Genomic DNA, 18,559 nt, shown 5'->3' on the forward strand with positions numbered 1-18,559 from the left:
CCCCCAGCCCCCGTAAAAGTAAAGACTGAGTAAAGGCCAGTGAGTGGTGGTGACTGGTGTTACAGTAGGGCTATTGATGGGAGTGTTTAGTGCTGGAGCTGAGAGTCAGGGCAGGATGCTTTTTCACAAATGCTGTCAGTTGTAGCCATTTCTGCTTTATAATTCTGTTGACTTGTGTTTCGGCTCTGACGGCCTGTGTTGCAGGCGTGGGCTCTTCTCTCGTTGCCGCAAGTGGGGCCTCTCTCTGGCTGCAGCGCTGGGGCTTCTCATGGCTGCGGCGTCTCCTGGTGCAGAGCATAGGCCCTGGGGTGTGCGGGCTGGGAGGGCTCAGGGGCTGCAGCTCCAGGGCCCTGGGGCACAGGCTCGGTAGCTGTGGCCCGTGGACTTAGTCGCTCCGCAGCATGTGGGATCTTCCCAGATCGGGGATTGAGCCTGTGTCTCTTGCACTGGCAAGCAGATTCTTTACCGCTGAGCCATCAGAGAAGCCCTGAAGTATTCATTTCTATCTTTATTATCACAAACATTAAGTTTATATTAGCATTTATACTTCATAGGTTATATACTTATTATGTCTTTTCGTTAAATACTTATCTTTACTTCTTAAATGTTCTTTTTCCTGCAGAGGGTTTGAAATCCCAAGTTGCCCGCCACAGTCTGAACTACATACAGGAAATTGGGAATGGCTGGTTTGGAAAGGTAAAGTCTGCTCACCTTCATTTTTTCCCTCCTGTTACACTGTTAGAATGCAAAGCTGCTTAAGTCTTAGTATGCGTGACATTGCACATCTCTCCACACACTGTGGCATCAATTGAATTTCTCCATTGGTCCCTGAAACCATGTGGGAGTGTGAGTGTCAGCACTCCTGGGTGTGTGAGTTTCCCCAAGAAGGCCTTTTTTTTTTTTATCAGAGCCTTTTCTAATTGTTGGCATAAGAGTGATGAGGACGGAAGAGAGATGGGAATTTTAGAAGCTTTTTATCCTCCTCCAATTATTTGTTTTTCCTCCTTCCCCCATTTCCCCTTATGACACTTAAAGCACGTTTTAATGGGTAGATAGCATGGTCTTAATGAAAACTGTCGTGAAGAACTGTTCCGTTCCTCATCTTTGGCTTTAGGTGCTCCTTGGAGAGATCTACACAGGCACCAGTGTAGCGAGAGTAATCGTGAAGGAGTTAAAAGCAAGCGCAAGCCCGAAGGAGCAAGACACTTTTTTGAAAAATGGAGAACCATACTAGTAAGTAAATCATGGCATATGTTTTTTAAATGTGGTCTGTTGAAAATCAGGTGTTTAAAACCACTTTGAGATTTCTGGTTGTAAAATACAGAGTTTAAATAAGATCCAGAGTCTCATAGCACAAGACCCAATATGTCCAGGTTTCAATCGAAATTACTCATCTTTCCAAGAAAAACTCAGCACGAGTAAGAATAGGCAGCAGATGGTGGGAATGTGAACTAGTGCCATCACTATGGAAAATGGTCTGGAGAGTCCTCAGGAAACTGAAAATGGTGATCCAGCAGTCTCACCCCTGGGGGTATATCCGGACAAAACTGTAATTCAGAAAGGTGCATGTACTCCAACACGTTCACAGCAGCGCTGTTTGCAGTAGACACAGGAACAACCTAAGTGTTGGTAGCAGATGAATGGATAAAGAAGAAGGGGGTATGTACAGTATACTCAGCTGTAAAAAAGAGTGAAATAATGCCATTTGCAGCAAGTCAGACAGAGAAAGACAGGTACCATGTGATAGCACTTAATGTGGAATTTAAACTATGACGCAAATGAACATATTTACAAAACAGAAAGACTCTCGGGCAGAGAATGGAAGTGCAGTTGCCACGTGGGAGGGGGAGTGAGGGAAGGCCGGGCTGGGAGTTTGGGATTAGCAGATGCACAATATTGTATAGAGAACGGGTAAGCATCCAGGTCGACCTGTTAAAGCACAGGGACCTATGTTCAATATCCTGAGGTAGATCATAATGGAAAAGAATATGAAAAAGCGTGTGTATCTGTAAAACAGAATCATTTTGATGTATAGCAAAAATTAACACAACATTGAAAATCGACTATACTTCAATAAAACAAATACACAAAGACAACAAATACCAACACCAAGATGAAAGCAATGTTTGGCTTATCTGACAAGGATTTTAAAGGAGCCATTGTAAAAATACTTCCGTTCAGTTCAGTTCAGTCGCTCAGTCATGTCTGACTCTTTGCAACCCCATGAATCGCAGCACGCCAGGCCTCCCTATCCATCACCATCTCCCGGAGTTCACTCAGACTCACGTCCATCGAGTCCGTGATGCCATCCAGCCATCTCATCCTGGGTCGTCCCCTTCTCCTCCTGCCCCCAATCCCTCCCAGCATCAGAGTCTTTTCCAATGAGTCAACTCTTCACATGAGGTGTCCAAAGTACTGGAGCTTCAGCTTTAGCATCATTCCTTCCAGAGAAATCCCAGGGTTGATCTCCTTCAGAATGGACTGGTTGGATCTCCTTGCAGTCCAAGGGACCCTCAAGAGTCTTCAACACCACAGTTCAAACGCATCAGTTCTTCAGCGCTCAGCCTTCTTCACAGTCCAACTCTCACATCCATACATGACCACAGGAAAAACCATAGCCTTGAGTGCCCTTAAATGAAAACATGCAGAGTCTCAGCAGGGATATAGACAACATCAGAAGACCTGAATGGACCCTTCAGAACTGAAAAAAATAGTAATCAAAATAAAAACTCAATGGATGAGTTCAGTTGCAGAATGGAGAAGATGAAGGAGAAACATCAGTGAAGCTGAAGATAAATATTTATCGCCCAATTCATGCAGCAAAAAGAAAATGTTAAAAAAATGAAAAATGCCTCAAGGACTTGGGGGCTTGAACAAAAGATCATGACGACCCAGATTGAAAGGAGATAGAAGATGGCTTAAAAAGATGTTTGAAGAAGTATTCACTGAAAATTATTCCACATTTTGCAAAGACAAACCTACAGATTCAAGAAATGGAGCAAATCTCAAATATGATAAACCCAAAGAAATGTGTGCCAACACACATCATAGTCAAACGTCTGAAAACAAAAGACACGAAGTCTCAAAAGCAGGGACAGGGAAGCACCATCTTACCTGTGGGGTCGGATTACATGAGAAAAGAGGAGTCTCAAACCGATAATCTCAGCTCATGCGTCAAGGGACCAGAAAAACAGGAGCAAAATGAACTCCATGCAAGCAGGAGTGGATATTAAAGAAAAGAGCAGAAACAGAATGACGGCAGATAAAAATCAGTGAAACACGAAGCTGGCTCTTCGGAAAGACAGAAAAAGCGGAAAACCTCGAACAACACTGGCAGAGAACAGGAGAGAGAGAACACACAGATTCCTAACACCAGGAACGAGACAGACCCTGGTAGGACGGGACCAACAGTTCTAGTGTATATGTTTACAGCTTAGGTGAAATGCACCAGTTACTCAAAAAGCACAGACCGCCACAGCTCTCTCAGTATGAAATAGGTTATTGGAATAGAGTTATTAAAGAAATGGAGTTTGAAACCTAAAAAGGCTCCAAAAGAATCTCTGGGGTTAGATAGTTTGACCAGAGATTTCTTCAAAGTAGGTGAAGATGGTACAGTCACTGTAGACTAGTTAGACACTTTGTTAAAAAACTAAACATACACTGAACCACCATATGTATTAGTCACAGTTCTCCAGAGAAACACGAGCCAGTAGGATCTGTAGAGAGAGAGAGGGATGGATAGGTGGGTAGGTAGGTAGATGGAGGTAGGTAGGTAGATAGATAGGTAGGTGGGTAGATGGAGGTAGGTAGGTAGATAGATAGGTAGGTGGGTAGATGGAGGTAGGTAGGTAGATAGATGAACAGATAGGTAGGTAGGTGATTTATTTGAAGGAAATGGCTCATGCAGTTACGGAGTCTGGCAAGTGCGCAGGGCGGGGCCAGCAGGCTGGAGACACGGAGCAGAGCCGCTGTTACAGTTCAAGCGTGGAGGCTGTCTGCTCACAGTATTCCTTCTCACTGGGGGAGGCTGGTCTTTGTTCTGTTAAGGTCTTCACCTGATTGGACGAGGCCCACCCACATTATGGAGCACCATCTGCTTTTACTGAAAGTCAGCTGATTTAATGATGATCTCATCCCCAAACGCCCTCACAGAAGTGTCCAGAATAACATTTGACCAAATATCTGTGCACTGTGGCCCAGCCAAGTTGACACAAAATTAACTGTCACATCCTATAATCTAGCTGTTGTACTCCTGGCCATTTATCTCAGAGAACTTACAGAGAACTTACTACAAAATCTCTTGCATGATTGTTTATAGGAGCTTTATTTATAATAGCCTCAAACTGGGAAAACTAAAATCCCTAGGTGACTGGTTTGGACAAACTGGTCCATCCAACCCGTGGAATTCTGCTCAGTGGTAAATGAGAGGGGACCCCTGATGCAGGCAGCAACTTAGGTAATCCTAAAGGCATTATGTTGCGTGAAAAAATCAACCTCAGGAGGCCACACACTGTGTGATTTCATTTACATAATCTTCTCACAATGAGACGTGGGGAAGGAGACCAGATTAGTGGGTGCCAGGGCCAAGGAACGGCTGGTGGGGGTTGTCGGAGTGTGACTGTGGAGGGCGGCACAGAGAGCTCCGTGGTGGGGGGCAGTTGTGTATTTCCGCTGTGTAGTGGTTGCATGAATCTACACACTTGGCAGCAGGACCCGGGCACACACAGCACACTGCTCCCAAGCGCCAGCGCCCTGGTTTCAGGGTTGCACTGGGTTAGGTGCCACCAGGAAGGAAAACTGGCTGAAGGGAGCCTGGGCCCTCTACTGTCTTTGCAACTTACTCTTATTTCACTATTGTCTTCAAAATAAAGACTTTTTTAAAAAAGAAAAACCATTTTGGCATATCTTTTTTTTCTTTTAGCTTTGTTTTAGACAACGTATTTTTCAAAAATGTTTGCATATACAATGATTTATAAAAACAGTATATGAACTAGATAGCTTAAGAAGTAACCGGGTTACTTAACGTATAGGTTGAAATGCTTATTGAATATAGTCCTTTTAAATGCTGCTTCAAACTGATAGCTATAAAGTTAAATTACCAGAGTTAAAAGATTCTAATGATAGAAGTTGTTTTAATTTGTGAAAATATTCACCTGCTTGCCTTTGAATTATTTAATCAATACATAACTTAGAATGCATCTGTTAAATGTAATCTTCTGGTGCACTTTTCAGTTGATCGTATTTAAATCGTTAAGAATGTTCAATTTGGGGTTACTGTTTGAACAGTTTTACTGGCCTGCTCCCTCATGAACACTGCTGTGACTTTTATTTTTTACCAGTATCCTTCAGCATCCAAATGTCCTCCAGTGTGTCGGACAGTGTGTAGAAGCAATCCCCTATCTTCTGGTGTTCGAGTTCTGTGACCTGGTAAGTTTCTAGTATAAGTTCAAGGTCACGTATTTCGGAAGTTTTTACCAAAGTGTTTCTGACAGATTGAAATGCTGGATGAGGGACGGCTTTCAATTCTATTCCAAAGAAACATGATTAACAAACTGTCTGTATTCGCTTTCAGTGGATTATGTTGCAGTAAGCTCTTCCCCTCCCTTGCCCCCAGCCTCAGTGCCTGAGCAAAGGTGGTCCTCGTCAGCTCGGGGTCGGATGCAGCTCTCTTCCTGGCTACGTTCATCTCCACGCCAGGGTCAGCGTTTTATTCGATTGTAGCTGCTGCGGGAAATGTTTATTCTGGTGATCAGTACATATGTCTGTGTGGACCTTTTGGGTCAAGTTTGTGAGGCTGTTCAAATCTCCTATTTCCTCCTCATTTGTGGAGACGGGGCAAGAGCAGAGGGAGCCTGGGTCAGTTTTCTACTAGGTAGTGAGAGGCATATTAAAATCTTCTGATTACATATTTTCCTTATTTTTTTCTTACAGTTCTAGTTATTCTGTTTCGTACATTTTGATACCTACTGCGTCAGGGATACAAATTTAGAATAGATACAACTTCCTGTAATTTGAAACTTTTATTATTATGAAGGGACTCTCTTTAACATTAAAAGCGTTACTGAGGATGGTCTTTTTAACAATATTAACGTAGCTCTGCCAGCTTTCTTTCGGTTTAGAATTTGCCTGGTTTAGGTCTGCCAATCCGCTGGTTGACATCTCTTGTAACTAGGTTATTGTTAGGATTTTATTAATCTGTCAGTCTTGGTCACTTAAAGTGGAACAGGTTGTCTATTTGTATTTATTGTACCTGCTGTGATGTTTAGAATGTTACCTGCCTATTTTTTATTGTTTTTCCTACCTGTTTCAACTTTTATTATTTGCTCTTTTTCTAGCCTTGGTTTGGATTCTTAAGTTTTTCTGTTTTAGTTTTCCCCGTCTCCTATTGTAGACACTGTTTCTGGTGTATGGTTACACCAGAAGTCGCAACATGCACCTTTAGGTAACAAAGTTTAAAATTAATGGACTTAACTCTCCTCTGGAGACACCTCCTAGAGCTCTCTCTCCTTGTAAGGAAACCAGAGTTAATCTCACTGCTCTCTGTGCCCCACCCCCACTGGCTTCTCCCGTCATGGAGGCTGCTTCCTGCTGCAGAAAGGCAGCTCCCCACTCTCATAGGACTCAGAGAGAGAACTGGTCGTTGTCCTCTGGGTCTCCTGCTTAGAGGGGGCAGACCTGTGACAACTGCCAGTTAGCCGGATTATTTCATAAAGGTGTGAGAGCAGGGAGGAAGGAGTTCCCAGGCGTGTTTCTGACAGTTTTATTGCACAGTTGATTTTGGGTATCTCATTGTTATCAGAGGTACGATATGCATGATCCTTGGTTATTACTGAATAGAATATGAAAATAACTCCTTTTAACCTAGCTCTGGGTGGCCAGTGTGACAGGTGGCCCAGCCTGTGGAGAAAGTACACCAAAGATGAATTTTCACGTGATGAGACAGGTCTGCTTGTCAAAGTTCTGCTTTTGTGAGACATTTAATGGGGTCTTTTTTGGGTCCCTAATTGGCTCCTGATGCTGATTATAAACAGCAACGGGAGCACTCTCCGTGAGCGAGCATAAGAGAAATAAATGGGAGTCACCATCTTCCTGAAATGGCACATTTGCGGGCTAATCAAGGTGGCTTAGAAAACCAGCTCATGTGCTTTGGCATTTTCTTATTCTTCGCCCTGTCTGTGCATTCCTGAAAGTCTTCCTGGGCAGTGGTGTTGTTTTTCCTGGAGTAGTAAAAGCTTGATGTTTTCTTCCGAATGGGTTCAGGTGATGAGTTTAGTTCCATGTCTAGGTACGTATTCAGATAGTTGAGCACAGAGTCTCACTTTCATGCCCGTGTTCATAGCAGCATTATTCATAGTAGCCACGAGGCCGAAGCAGCCCAGGGATCCATCAGTGGATGAACAGATAAGGAAAATTGGGTCTGTCCATGAACTGGAGTATTACTCAGCCACAGAAAGCAAGGAAATTCTGATACCTGCTGCCATATGGATGAACCTTGAGGACATTACGCCCAGTGAAATAAGCGAGGTCCCAAACCACACGTACTACAGGAGTCCCCTCGCATGGGGTTCCCAGAGTGGCCCCTCCAGGGTGAGGTGGCAGGGTGGGTGCCAGGGGCTGGGGGAGTTGCTGTTGAGCAGGGAGCAGAGTCTGAGTTTGGGAAGATGCAGAGTCCTGAGGGTGCATGGGGGTGAGGGCTGCACGACCGTGTGGATGAACTTAATGCCGCGGAAGTGGACACTGAGAAGTGCTTGAGGGGGTCGCCTTGTGTGACATGGTTTTCATCACACACACAAAAGACATTGGTGATTAGTTCCTGTTATGTAAGGGGCTCTACCAGTGTGACCTACACCTGGCAGAGGCTGGGGTGCCCGTGGAAAGTCTGTCGGTCAGGACTCAGAATGACCAGTCTCGTGTTAAGGAGAGACCGTTAACCTAGGGAGCCCCCCACCTTGCCCCCGGTGGGGTCACATCTATCTCTGAAGGCAGTTCCCTGCTCATCACCTCTGGACCCTAGTACATGTCAAAGAGACCAGCTTCCCAGCAGCAGGGGCTGGGCCTGACTGGGGGCATTGTGGTCAAGATCTTGGGCTCAGCAAGCTCAGAGGCTGGGTGACAGAAATGCTCAGCTCACATCGGCCCCGTGAGCCCTGGAGATGCCTGCCTGCCTGGACTGCAGGGATGTCCCCAGAGCACCCCGAAGCCCGGCTTCCCCTGAACCTTGCTCCCAGCCTGGGTGCCCCAGGACCCTCCCAGAAAGAGGCCGGCCTGAGCAGAGGCACGCCATCCGAGGCAGAGGTGCCCTCTGGCCAGGGTCCAGAGGACAGAGGCTGCCGGCCCAGGCTCGGAAGCGAGTAGCCGCGGCCACCGTGACACGGGCCACTGTCTTCACAGGCTCTCAGCAGGTCAGAAGCTGGCGAGGGCACGCTGGCCCCTTGCGTTGTCACCAGGCGGGGAGCATGCTCAGAGATACCATCTCTTGAGGAGAAAGGAGAGCATGTTTTCGTACTTACTTAGGTCATTCCTCATGAGATGGAATTACCGGTCTCTTTTTGAAAAACACTTTCTCTTAGAATTTTTATGAAAGCAAATAAAAAAGTCTGCAGGGTTTGGTAGCTGGCCCGCAGCCACTGACGTGTCCTGCTGAGGGTGGGTGCAGTGCTCGTGGGCGGAGGGCTCAGCACAGGGCGCCGTGTGGAACGCATGGCCGCGGGGGCTGTGGCGCGCCCCGTGTGTGTCTGTGGGTGGGCAGTGAGAGTGGGGTCAGGATCACTCACTCAGCAAAAGTGTGTGAGCACCTGTTGGGAACCGAGGGCTGTGCCCCACGCTCTGGGGAGCATGGCGAGCCACCCCTGTCCTGCCTTTTCTGCCTGGAGGGCCAGGCAGGCCTGCCTTCACACGCTCGTCCTGCCACCTGCTTGTGGGTCTCCCTGGAAAGGGAGACCTCATGAAACCTCATGAAGCCTCAGTGTAGGCATCTGTAAAATAGGGGTGATCCTGCCTCTCCCAGGGACTGCCCAACCATGAGATGGTGAATATGAATCTCTGGGCACATAGTGTGCTCAGGAAATGGTAGTTACGTTTATTCATTTTTCTTATTTTCTTAAGTTGATTGTAATTTAAAGGTTTGGGTAGTTCTGTGTAGGAGTTCTAAGTAGGCTCATTGGGGTAGGCTTCACAAAGAAGGTGGTATTTGGTTTGAATGTGGATGGGCGGGTGGATGGACTCTGCTCAGCAACAAAGAGTCTCAAGGACACGTGAGCCAGGCAGGGGAGCTTGATGGTTTGCATGTGTGGGGTTGGGGGGGGCCTGGGGACCGGTGGGCGAGAGCACCACGACTGGGGAGGCAGGTTGGCGTCTGCTGGGAGGGATTGGTTGGAAGGGAGTCGAGCAGAGACCAACCACTGGGAGGTCAGACTGCAGGCCGAGGTGACGGAAGGAAGCAGGTTCCGCTCCGCTCCATCTTGCTTCCAGTGAGAATCAGCAGTTCTGCCTCCGTCCCCAGACCCTGAAGCAGAGATGCAGAGATGAGAGTCTTTCCTTGGCCAGGGAGCGTTTTTGGCATCTGGGTAGACTTCCACGCGCCTCTGTGGCCGGCTGGCTCCAGCAGCTCAGGAGAGGCTCCGGGGCTGACGGAAGCATGGCCCTGCCCTCTCGGGCGTGGCGGGGAGACGGGCCCCAACGGCGCTGGGCCTCGAGCTGGGCACCGAGTCTTCTGAGCAGGTGCCGCAACTTCGTTTTACGGATGAGAAGACTGCTGCGAGGGAGGAACAGGGCTCTGCCAGCCACGCCCAGGACCACGCTTTCTCTTGGCCGCCTCCTTGTCTGAGTCACGTGTTTGCTGTGGCGAAGTGGGGATTTTAACTGATAGCTTAATTTTATTCTACGTACTTTTGTATCAGGTGGGGTTAATGCCTGTACGTTTGTGTTCCATCAGTGGGAAGCCTCCCTGAATTGGCCTTTCGTTCAGAAATGGCATGTCTTGTTCACGAATGAACTTGTGAAGTAAGCCCACACACGGGGACCCTTCCAGACATACGGAGATGAGTGATGTGCCCTGCGCCTCAGGAGTGTGATGAGAAGAGAGGGGGCGTGGGCTTACGGTGGAGCAGAGGGGACACGTGGACAGTGTCCCCAGCTCAGAGCCCGCAGAGGGGACACGTGCCAAATGACACGGCATGATCAGGCTTGGCGGTGGGGCGATGTGGGCGGCTGCTTGGGGGGGTGCCGTATTCCCAGGGCCCAGCCAGTGGCCCCTCCTGGACAGAGCACTCAGGGCAGCCGGTGCTGGGGTTTGAGAGGGTCCTCCCAGCATGTGACTGCTGCCCTGGGCCCCGTGGCCCAGGCTCCCTCTGACTGTAGGTCCAGGACTTGGTGATGGGTGGTGGTGGGCGTCCCGGGACACAGCAGACTCCAGCATGAGGACTCTGGTTTTGGCTGAATGCCCTGGGGAAACGGAGATGCCAGTTCCTGAGACGGAGCAGATCTCGGAGCTTTGCACTGTGTGCATTGGGTTGGAGGTGCCTTTCGGGCGTCCCGGGAAGAGTGTCGAGTGAGCAGCTGACAGATGAGCCTGGGGCTCGGGGGTGGGGGTGGAGGTCTGAGCCAGAGAAGCGTGTGAGAGATGATGTTCAGTGCCCGTGGGGTGATACGCCCACCCGGGGACGGGTGTTGCGGCGAGGAGGGACGAGGACCATGGACAGAGCCCTGCGTGTGCCGGCGCCTGCTGACCAGGGAGAGGGAGGAGGTTCCGCACAGGGCCTGGAGGGGAGTGACCGGGGAGCTCAGAAGGAGGAGGCCGGTGGGGAAGGAAGGAGCGGGCCCTCACTGGGTTCTGCTGGTGACCGCTGACCTTGCGTCCGGCAGAAGCGGCCAGGGATAGCTGATGGGAGCAGCTGGAGCCAAGCCTGTTGGGGGGTGGGGGGCAGGCCAGCCGGCAGGCCCAAAGCCCTGTGTCCATAAGACGGAGGTAGGATGGGCTCAGGACCTGGGTATGCAGGCAGAGGGGCACGCACAGATTCTTTGAGCAGAGATGGGATGGGCTCAGGGAGGGTAATTCGTGATGGGAGGAGGTGCTGTGGGGGTGTGGGCGTGGACAGGCGGGTCTTGAGTGCTGGCGAGGGCCAGAGGCGCAGTCCGCGTGACGAGTGAGAACCCTTGGGCTGGCAGTTCCCAGGGCCTCCCGCCTGGTGCAGAGGTTTGATTTCCTCAGTGGATGCTGAGCAGGTGGCTGTCGATGCCATTCCTTCATCCTTTCAGTCAAATTTTTGTTTAAAAACAAAGTTTTCTCCCAAATCCTTCTGTTAAACGTATGAGCAATTGTAATTTCTAATCTATTTGCTTGTTGGGTGGGTTTTTACGCCGTGTTGAAGTGAATTCATGATTCTCCGTGTCCGGAGGAAAGCTGGACCGAGCACTCGGGGCAGCCGGTGTTGGGGTTTGGGAAGGTCCTCCCGAGGAAGCATCTGAAGGTCCACGTGCCTCAGTGCAGAGGAGGCCAAGCTACCGCTCTGGTGTCTGAGGTCTCAGTACCAGCGCTTTGCTGCCATCTAGCGTCCTAAGGTTTTCTTGAGTTTTTTACGGAAGGGCATTAGGGAGGATGTAAGAAATACTTAAAACTTGGATAAAGGGAACTTTGTATTGTTTCAGAATACATTGCTGTTCTCAGTGTTTCTCTTTTTAAGTAATGCTGCTGCTGCTGCTAAGTCACTTCAGTCGTGTCCAACTCTGTGCGACCCCATAGATGGCAGCCCATCAGGCTCCTCTGTCCCTGGGATTCTCCAGGCAAGAACACTGGAGTGGGTTGCCATTTCCTTCTCCAATGCATGACAGTGAAAAGTGAAAGTGAAGTCGCTCAGTCATGTCTGACCCTTAGCGACCCCGTGGACTGCAGGCCTCCAGGCTCCTCCGTCCATGGGACTCTTCAGGCAGGAGTGCTGGAGTGGGTGCCATTGTGGGCAAAGTAATAATCCCAGTGGGCTCACTCAGCATCATTAAAGCGTAAGCCAGATGCCTACACTTCACAGCTTCATCCGTTCTGGATAGAATGGATCCATTTTTAGTAGTTATAGAAACATCTTTGCTGTAGTTGAAGATCTTACACTGATTTTTCTTTAGCACGGTGGTGCCAGGAGAGCGCTGGGGTTCTTTCTAGAACATAGAAGTAGCCCTGGGCCCCTCCCAGCCCGTCGCAGGTCTTGTCCGGGAGAAGCTGATCTGCTCCTCAGGAACCGCTGATGTTGACTCCGCAGGTTAGAGACGTGTTTGCCCGGGCCGTGCTTACCCTCCTCCCCTCCTCCCCACCCCAGTGCAGGTGAGGAGAGACTGAGTTTTTGCCAAGCTGGAAACCTTCAGAGCTGAAGCAAAATCTCCTTCTGTTTATTATACTTTATCTCCTGGTGAAATTTGGGGAGTGGCCTATTGTGAAGAGAAGATAACTTAAGAACAGTGAGTGGTAAGGAATATACTTGAGGTAACCTTGAAAAACAGCTACACCCACTCTGCCGTTCTGCCTTCATGGCCAAAATCACTCGGGAAGTGTTTGCTGTTGGCCAGCAGCTCCTGTTTGCTTTGAGAATCGGCCAGATGCAGAACAGCATAGTCCTACTTTTGTGTGAGGGTAGTTTTTTCCTTAGATGGACATTGAAGGAAGGGGGTTAGACAGATGCCTTTTAAGTTGTCATTTCACTGGTAAGGTGAATAAACTTCAGCTCTCTGTTCTCATATTTCGTTTCCGTGTGGGCTGCCTTATGAAAATCTCATGAGCCTGTAGGCCCCATGCTTTCTGCTGGAGTTTTTCTGGGCTAATTTAATTGTCACCCATAGTGAAGTGAACTCGCTCAGTCATGTCTGACTCTTTGCAACCCCACGGACTGTAGCTTACCAGGCTCCTCCCTCCGTGGGATTCTCCAGGCAAGAGTCCTGGAGTGGGTTGCCATTTCCTTCTCCAGGGGATCTTCCCAACCCAGGGATTGAACCCAGGTCTCCCACATTCCAGGCAGACGCTTTAACCTCTGAGCCACTAGGGAAGCCCTTATTCCCACCACTTCTGCACTGGACAGAGCCTAGCCTGGGTGAAGGTGGGTTGGGGTGGTGAGGAGAATGTATTTTTCTTAACGGGGAAAAAAACGTGTTTCTGGTCTGGAGCAGCTTGTAGTTGTGCGGGGGTGCAGAAGGGGAAAGGCTGTGTTTGCAGAGAAGCAGGAGCGCGGCGGTGGGGGTGAGCACCCAGCCCGGTCCGGGGCGGCAGCTCCCATGGCAGAGCAGCTCGCTGAGTCGGCAAGAGTCCTGGAGAGCGTGTGGTCGACTCTAGTTGACTTGACGTTCATTCTTGTAAAATAACTGATTTGCTCTGCATATTAATTGGATTCACTCACCAAACAGAATTTTCTTGGCAGGTAAACCGAAGAGTGGACGTGCAGGCCCATTGTTTGTTAGCTCTGTGACCTTGGGCAAAGTTCTCACCCTCCCTAAGCCTCTTCCACGTCTGGAAAGTGGTTCGAATTGTGAGAGTTATTTGCGGTAACAGGTGCAGAAACTCCCAGCACAGCGCTTGGCTCCTGCTTGAAAGCCCAGGTGGTAACAGTTGTTGACACCAGTGTTGCTGTTGTTCAGTCGCCACGTCGTGTCCGACTCTCTGCAGCCCCACGGACTGCAGCACGCCAGGCCTCCCACCCCTCAGCCTCTACCCGAGTTTGCCCAAGTTCATGTCCGTTGAATCGGTGATGCCATCCAACCATCTCATCCTCTGTCACCCTCTTCTCTTTCTGCCTTCAATCTTTCCCAGCCATGAGAACCCCATGACACCAACATTATCGTCCATATAAAGATCATTGAAACTGGGAATGAAAGCAGATTCAGTTCTTGGTGTGGACTTGATGTTGCCTTGGAACACACATAGTGTTGAGTGTGGGCAAAGGCGCAGCAGAGGAAGGCTGTTCTCAAGTCTGATTTGAGAGGTTTGATCAGTTTGCTCTCTTCTGTAGCCGTCGTTAGGAAGGTAGTCGATTCTTTTAATCGGTCAAGGAATTTTCTTCCTCAGGCATCTTTTTTGATTCACATTAAAAAAAACTGAAAACTTTTGACTTTCTTTTTCTAAGTTTTATTAACTGATTATATATAAAGCTTTACCTTGGAATTATATTACATCAATAAATACTTAATCATGTGGTAAGCAGAACATGGAAGATTGTCTCAAAGGTGTATTTCCCCAAAGAGATACATGGTAAATTCCCCAGGACATACCACCTTGAGAGTCAGGAAATAGAAACCGAGAAAGGTGTGTGTGTATTGTAGGGGGCGGAGTGGGGGTTCCTTCGCGAGTACCCGGGACATTGAAACACCTGTGTGCTGGGGTCTAAGTGTGAATTTGTTCAATTTCCTGTCCTTTGAACAGACTTAATTAGAGTCACATGAATGTTTCTGAAGTGGCCTTAGTGTTCTTTTTCACAGGGGCTGTGGGGGAGCCGGCAAAGAATTGAAGCCATTACCGGCACTCCAAAATGCTTTTTCTTCCTTTTCCATCCATTTTTCTTTCCTTCCTTCCCTCTGTGTTGTTCCTGAAAGCTACTGTGATGTGACCTCCCCTGGAATCCTTGAAGGTGGTGTGAATGGCCCCTCTTGTTTACTCTCCTTCATCTTCTTTCAGTGACCTGGAAATTTCTGTACATCTACACTAAATGTGAATTGTGTCAGTGTAAAATTATCTTTAATTTATTTTTATTATTTTTTAGCCGTTGTTATCCATGTGTTTCTATAACAAAGGTAAACTGATGTTGAATTTAGAATGATCCTAAAAGAAGAGGGACATTTTCTCAAGCTTTGAAGTATTTGGTTGGAATTGCTGTTTTTGTAATTTTAAATGTGTTCAGTAAGATTCTTAATTAAGCTCAAATCTGAGTAATTTCTAAGAAGTCACATCAGCATCTCTGTCAGCTGAGATGCCCGTCTGTCCCGCCGGTCCTCTCTGGAAACTGACCTGGGCTGGTTCCCACAGGGCGACCTGAAGGCTTACCTGCGTGGTGGCGAGCCGGAGCCGGCGTGGGGGGACGCGCAAACGATGCTGCTGCAGAGGCTGGCGTGCGAGATCGCGGCGGGGCTGGCGGCCATGCACAAGCGGCACTTCCTGCACAGGTGGGTCCCTCCGCTCGCACGCCTCCCCCAGCGCCACCCCCAAACGTGGCCCCGGCTCTGCCGGAAGCCCAAGGAGGACCAGCTGTGGGTGTGAACTTTCGATTTATAAACAAGATGTCCCCTCCTGCCCAGGGTCAGAACAAGGGTCGAGCTGGGCTCCGTCTAAACCAGCACCAGGGAACAGAGTGCCTGAATACAGCATGAGGCCTAGAGGGTATTGCCAGAATCTCCAAGCACTCAAAAAGGCGTGATGCTCAGAGTCGAGACCGAGCAGTTCCGGTCTGCCTTCCAGACCCCTGCCTCAGCATCCCCCTCGCGTCAGCCTCAGGCTCCACCTCCACCCGCTGGGTGCCATTGTCACATTGTGGCCCTCTCCGGTTCTGGAGGAGGGCTCTGAGAGTCTCATGTCATCTTCTGATAGAAGGTCCCAGTGTCGGCCTCTGGTCGGCACTCCGAGAGGCCACCATGAGTGGTCGGGGGTACTGGGGTTGGTGTGAGCAGCCCTGGGGTCGGGGTAATGCATCTCTCCAGACCTTTTTGGTCCCACTTGAACAGCCACAGTTCTCAGAGCACGTCGTATTTTGTTCAGATCATCCACATAATTGTTTTAATTAGGATGGCAAAGGGCTTTGAGTCCTGAGATGATGATTCTTTAAACTCAGAAAGAGACTCCTGCTTGTTCTCCTCCAGGCTTTTCAGCTCTGATTTGTGTTTGAAATGTTTTCTCAGGTCTCTGGACAAATTGGGCAGAGAGAGAGAGAGAGAGAGGGAGAGAGAGAGAATGAGAGTGTGTGTGTGTGTGTGTCTTTGTGTGTGTGTCTTTGTGTGTGTGTGTCTGTGTGTGTGTGTGCGTGCGCGTGCGCACGTATGCATGCATGCTCAGTCATGTCTGACTCTTGCGTGCTGTGTGTGTGTATGCACGTGTGCGTGCATGCATGTACACTCAGTCATGTCCGAGCACCGCACCCCCCCTCCCCCCGACCCCAGGCTCCTCCATCTGAATACTGAAGTGGGTTGCCATTTCCTCGTCCAGGGGATTTTTCTAACCCAGGGATTGAACCCATGTCTCCTGAGTCTCCTGCATTGTCAGGCGGGTTCTTTACCACTGAGCTGTCTCTTTAGTTGACTTTAATTAAATCATTTTACTCTTAACAACCAAAAGACCTGAAAAGGAATACATGTGTGTACTGACGTGGGGACACAGGTTGCACAGGTTGTGTATTTTATATACACACATATATAAAATGTTTTTAAAATACGACACCATTAAAAAGAGAAAATGTTTACATCTGCGGAGGTTTGTGTGAGTCTGTGTGTGTGTGTGTGTGTGTGTGTGTGTGTGTGTGTGTGAACAGATATGGAAAAATATCACATTCTCAACATTACTTCAGGGTAGGAAGAAGGAAAATTAACTCTCTTATTACATATCTATCTTGTTTGATTTGCACAGTGAGCAGATCATTCTGATAAGGTGCTTTTTAAGAGACCTGAAAGAATTATGAATTTCTTCAGGCTGAAGGCAGAAACCCTTACACAAAACTTCAAAATATAAAGATCTATTTGTTTTATAATGGAAAAACCTTATATTTTGTTTTTTTCCCTCATAACAGATTAATACCCAGCATATTTGTATTGTTACTCTTTTATAAAACACAAGTGATTATTACCTAAATACTTGGTGTAGGAATTTTTAGATTTTGGAGAACGGAGCATTTTCAGAGAAGATCACATCAGAATCAGCAACATGAAGTTATCAAAGACAACTGGAAATTGTTTAAAGCCCAAGTTGGTTTCTATGATTATATTTTAAAAATTGGCAAAGTAAATATTACCTTCCTGTGAGTTTCTTTAGGTTAAAGTTTTACTTACTTTAGAATCTAGTTTCAAACAAATGAAGATGATGAATTAACTCACATGATTTGGATGTAATTCAGGTACATAAACTCAAGGTAAAGAAAATTCCTGAAACCATTGACAGCTGTTTCATTTTATTATAAAAAGTAGCCACGTTTTATGTAGTTTTGTGTGCTTTGTTTTTCTGGTGGTAGCGCACCACAGTAGCATTTTATAAAGCTGAAGCAGAGTTGACTTGCAGTGCTGTGTTCCAGATGTGCCGCAGAGTGGCTCAGTGACATACATGCTTTCCAATTATTTGTCATCCTGGGTTGTTATAAGATACTGAGTAGCATGGTTTTAAGCTGGACTTTGGAATATTTATTTGTTGACTCAAAGTCGAACTTTCTATGTTGGTTGGAGATAGAACTTCCCACGCATCGAACTGGAAGCTGATCTAGTAAGGCGCTACCAGTTAATTTTCATTTGTACTTATTGTCTAAGTGGAGACTTAAGCCTGGGTCTTGGGCAGGCTGCATTTCTGTAGTCAAAGACGTGACGGCCGCGAAGGCCACGTAAACAGCAGGCGCTGCCAGTGTGTCATGCTCCGCACCTTCCTGACCTGCTGGCCAAGCGCCTGGGACTTCCTGTGCCCGGCCTGTCAGTCTTCCTGGAGGAGCAGGAAGAAGCCACCAGGCCACTGTGATGAGTAAGGGCACAGGGCATCCAGCGGGCGGCGTGGGCGTGTCTCTTGTAGCTGGAGACCCACGTGACCGTGGCCTTAAGGTGTACCCAGGTAGCACTGTGCGTGAAAGGACCTCCTGAGGGACGTCCCTGGCAGTCCAGTGGTTAGGACGCAGCGCTTCCACTGCAGGGGTGCAGGTGCGATTCCTGGTCGGGAAACTAGGATCCCACATGCTGTGTGGCGCAGCCAAAACAACACACAAGCTCTCTTTAGGATTTTACCAGTTTAAAGTTTAAAGTCACTTTCTGCTGAGAAACACTGAGGTTAGTAAGTCCTCCAGCCCTCAGAGTGTGGGTGTCCAGTGTTACAGGAGCCCAGCATCTGTAGAACCCAGTTTATGGCGAAGGTGTGTGTGAGAGGGTCAGGGAGTACTGGCCATAGGCCCGGGTTGTATGCCTTGTCTGTGCTGTGTCGCAGAAGAGAAGCGTGGTGCAGGCGGACCTGATGAGCAGGGGCGAAAGCTGTCGGGACGCTGAATGAGCCCAGTTGCCTCTTTGTGCTGCGTCTGAATCCCCTGGCCTCGCTCTGCCGCTGCCTCCGAGAGCTGCAGCCCCCTTCCAGTGGGAAGCGGCAGTCTCTTCACAGCCCACATGGGGGTTCGTTTTTACGCCGTGGTGGCTGCTGGCGGCAGGTTGGTACAGTGAGCTGAAGCTATTAAGTGGCCTCTCCTTCCTTAATCCTCTGAGCCTGTTTCTTCCCTGAAACCGGGTAATCTTGCCCTGAAGTGCTTTTGTCAGGATTACATAAGATAATGTGGGCCGCGCCCTGGAAGAGTATTCAGTAATGTTAGGTTGCTCTTTTGATCAGGAATTCGGGTTCCTGGGAGAGCCTTGGTGGGTAATAGGTTAATTA

The 18,559-nt window shown here is 48.6% G+C and overlaps 1 protein-coding gene across 2 annotated transcripts in view; it reads left to right on the forward strand.

Annotated features, from left to right (window-relative positions):
* Positions 1-18,559, forward strand: part of LMTK2 (lemur tyrosine kinase 2) — a 159,261-nt gene that overhangs the window by 114,602 nt on the left and 26,100 nt on the right. For both annotated transcript variants that reach the window (XM_052636364.1, XM_052636363.1), the window contains 4 exons: positions 623-696; positions 1,115-1,233; positions 5,340-5,427; positions 14,993-15,129. In XM_052636364.1, coding sequence (XP_052492324.1) covers positions 623-696; positions 1,115-1,233; positions 5,340-5,427; positions 14,993-15,129 — 418 coding nt within the window. The remainder of the gene's footprint in view (positions 1-622; positions 697-1,114; positions 1,234-5,339; positions 5,428-14,992; positions 15,130-18,559) is intronic.

This window comes from Budorcas taxicolor, chromosome 2 (assembly GCF_023091745.1).
Source record: "Budorcas taxicolor isolate Tak-1 chromosome 2, Takin1.1, whole genome shotgun sequence".
NCBI lineage: Eukaryota > Metazoa > Chordata > Mammalia > Artiodactyla > Bovidae > Budorcas > Budorcas taxicolor.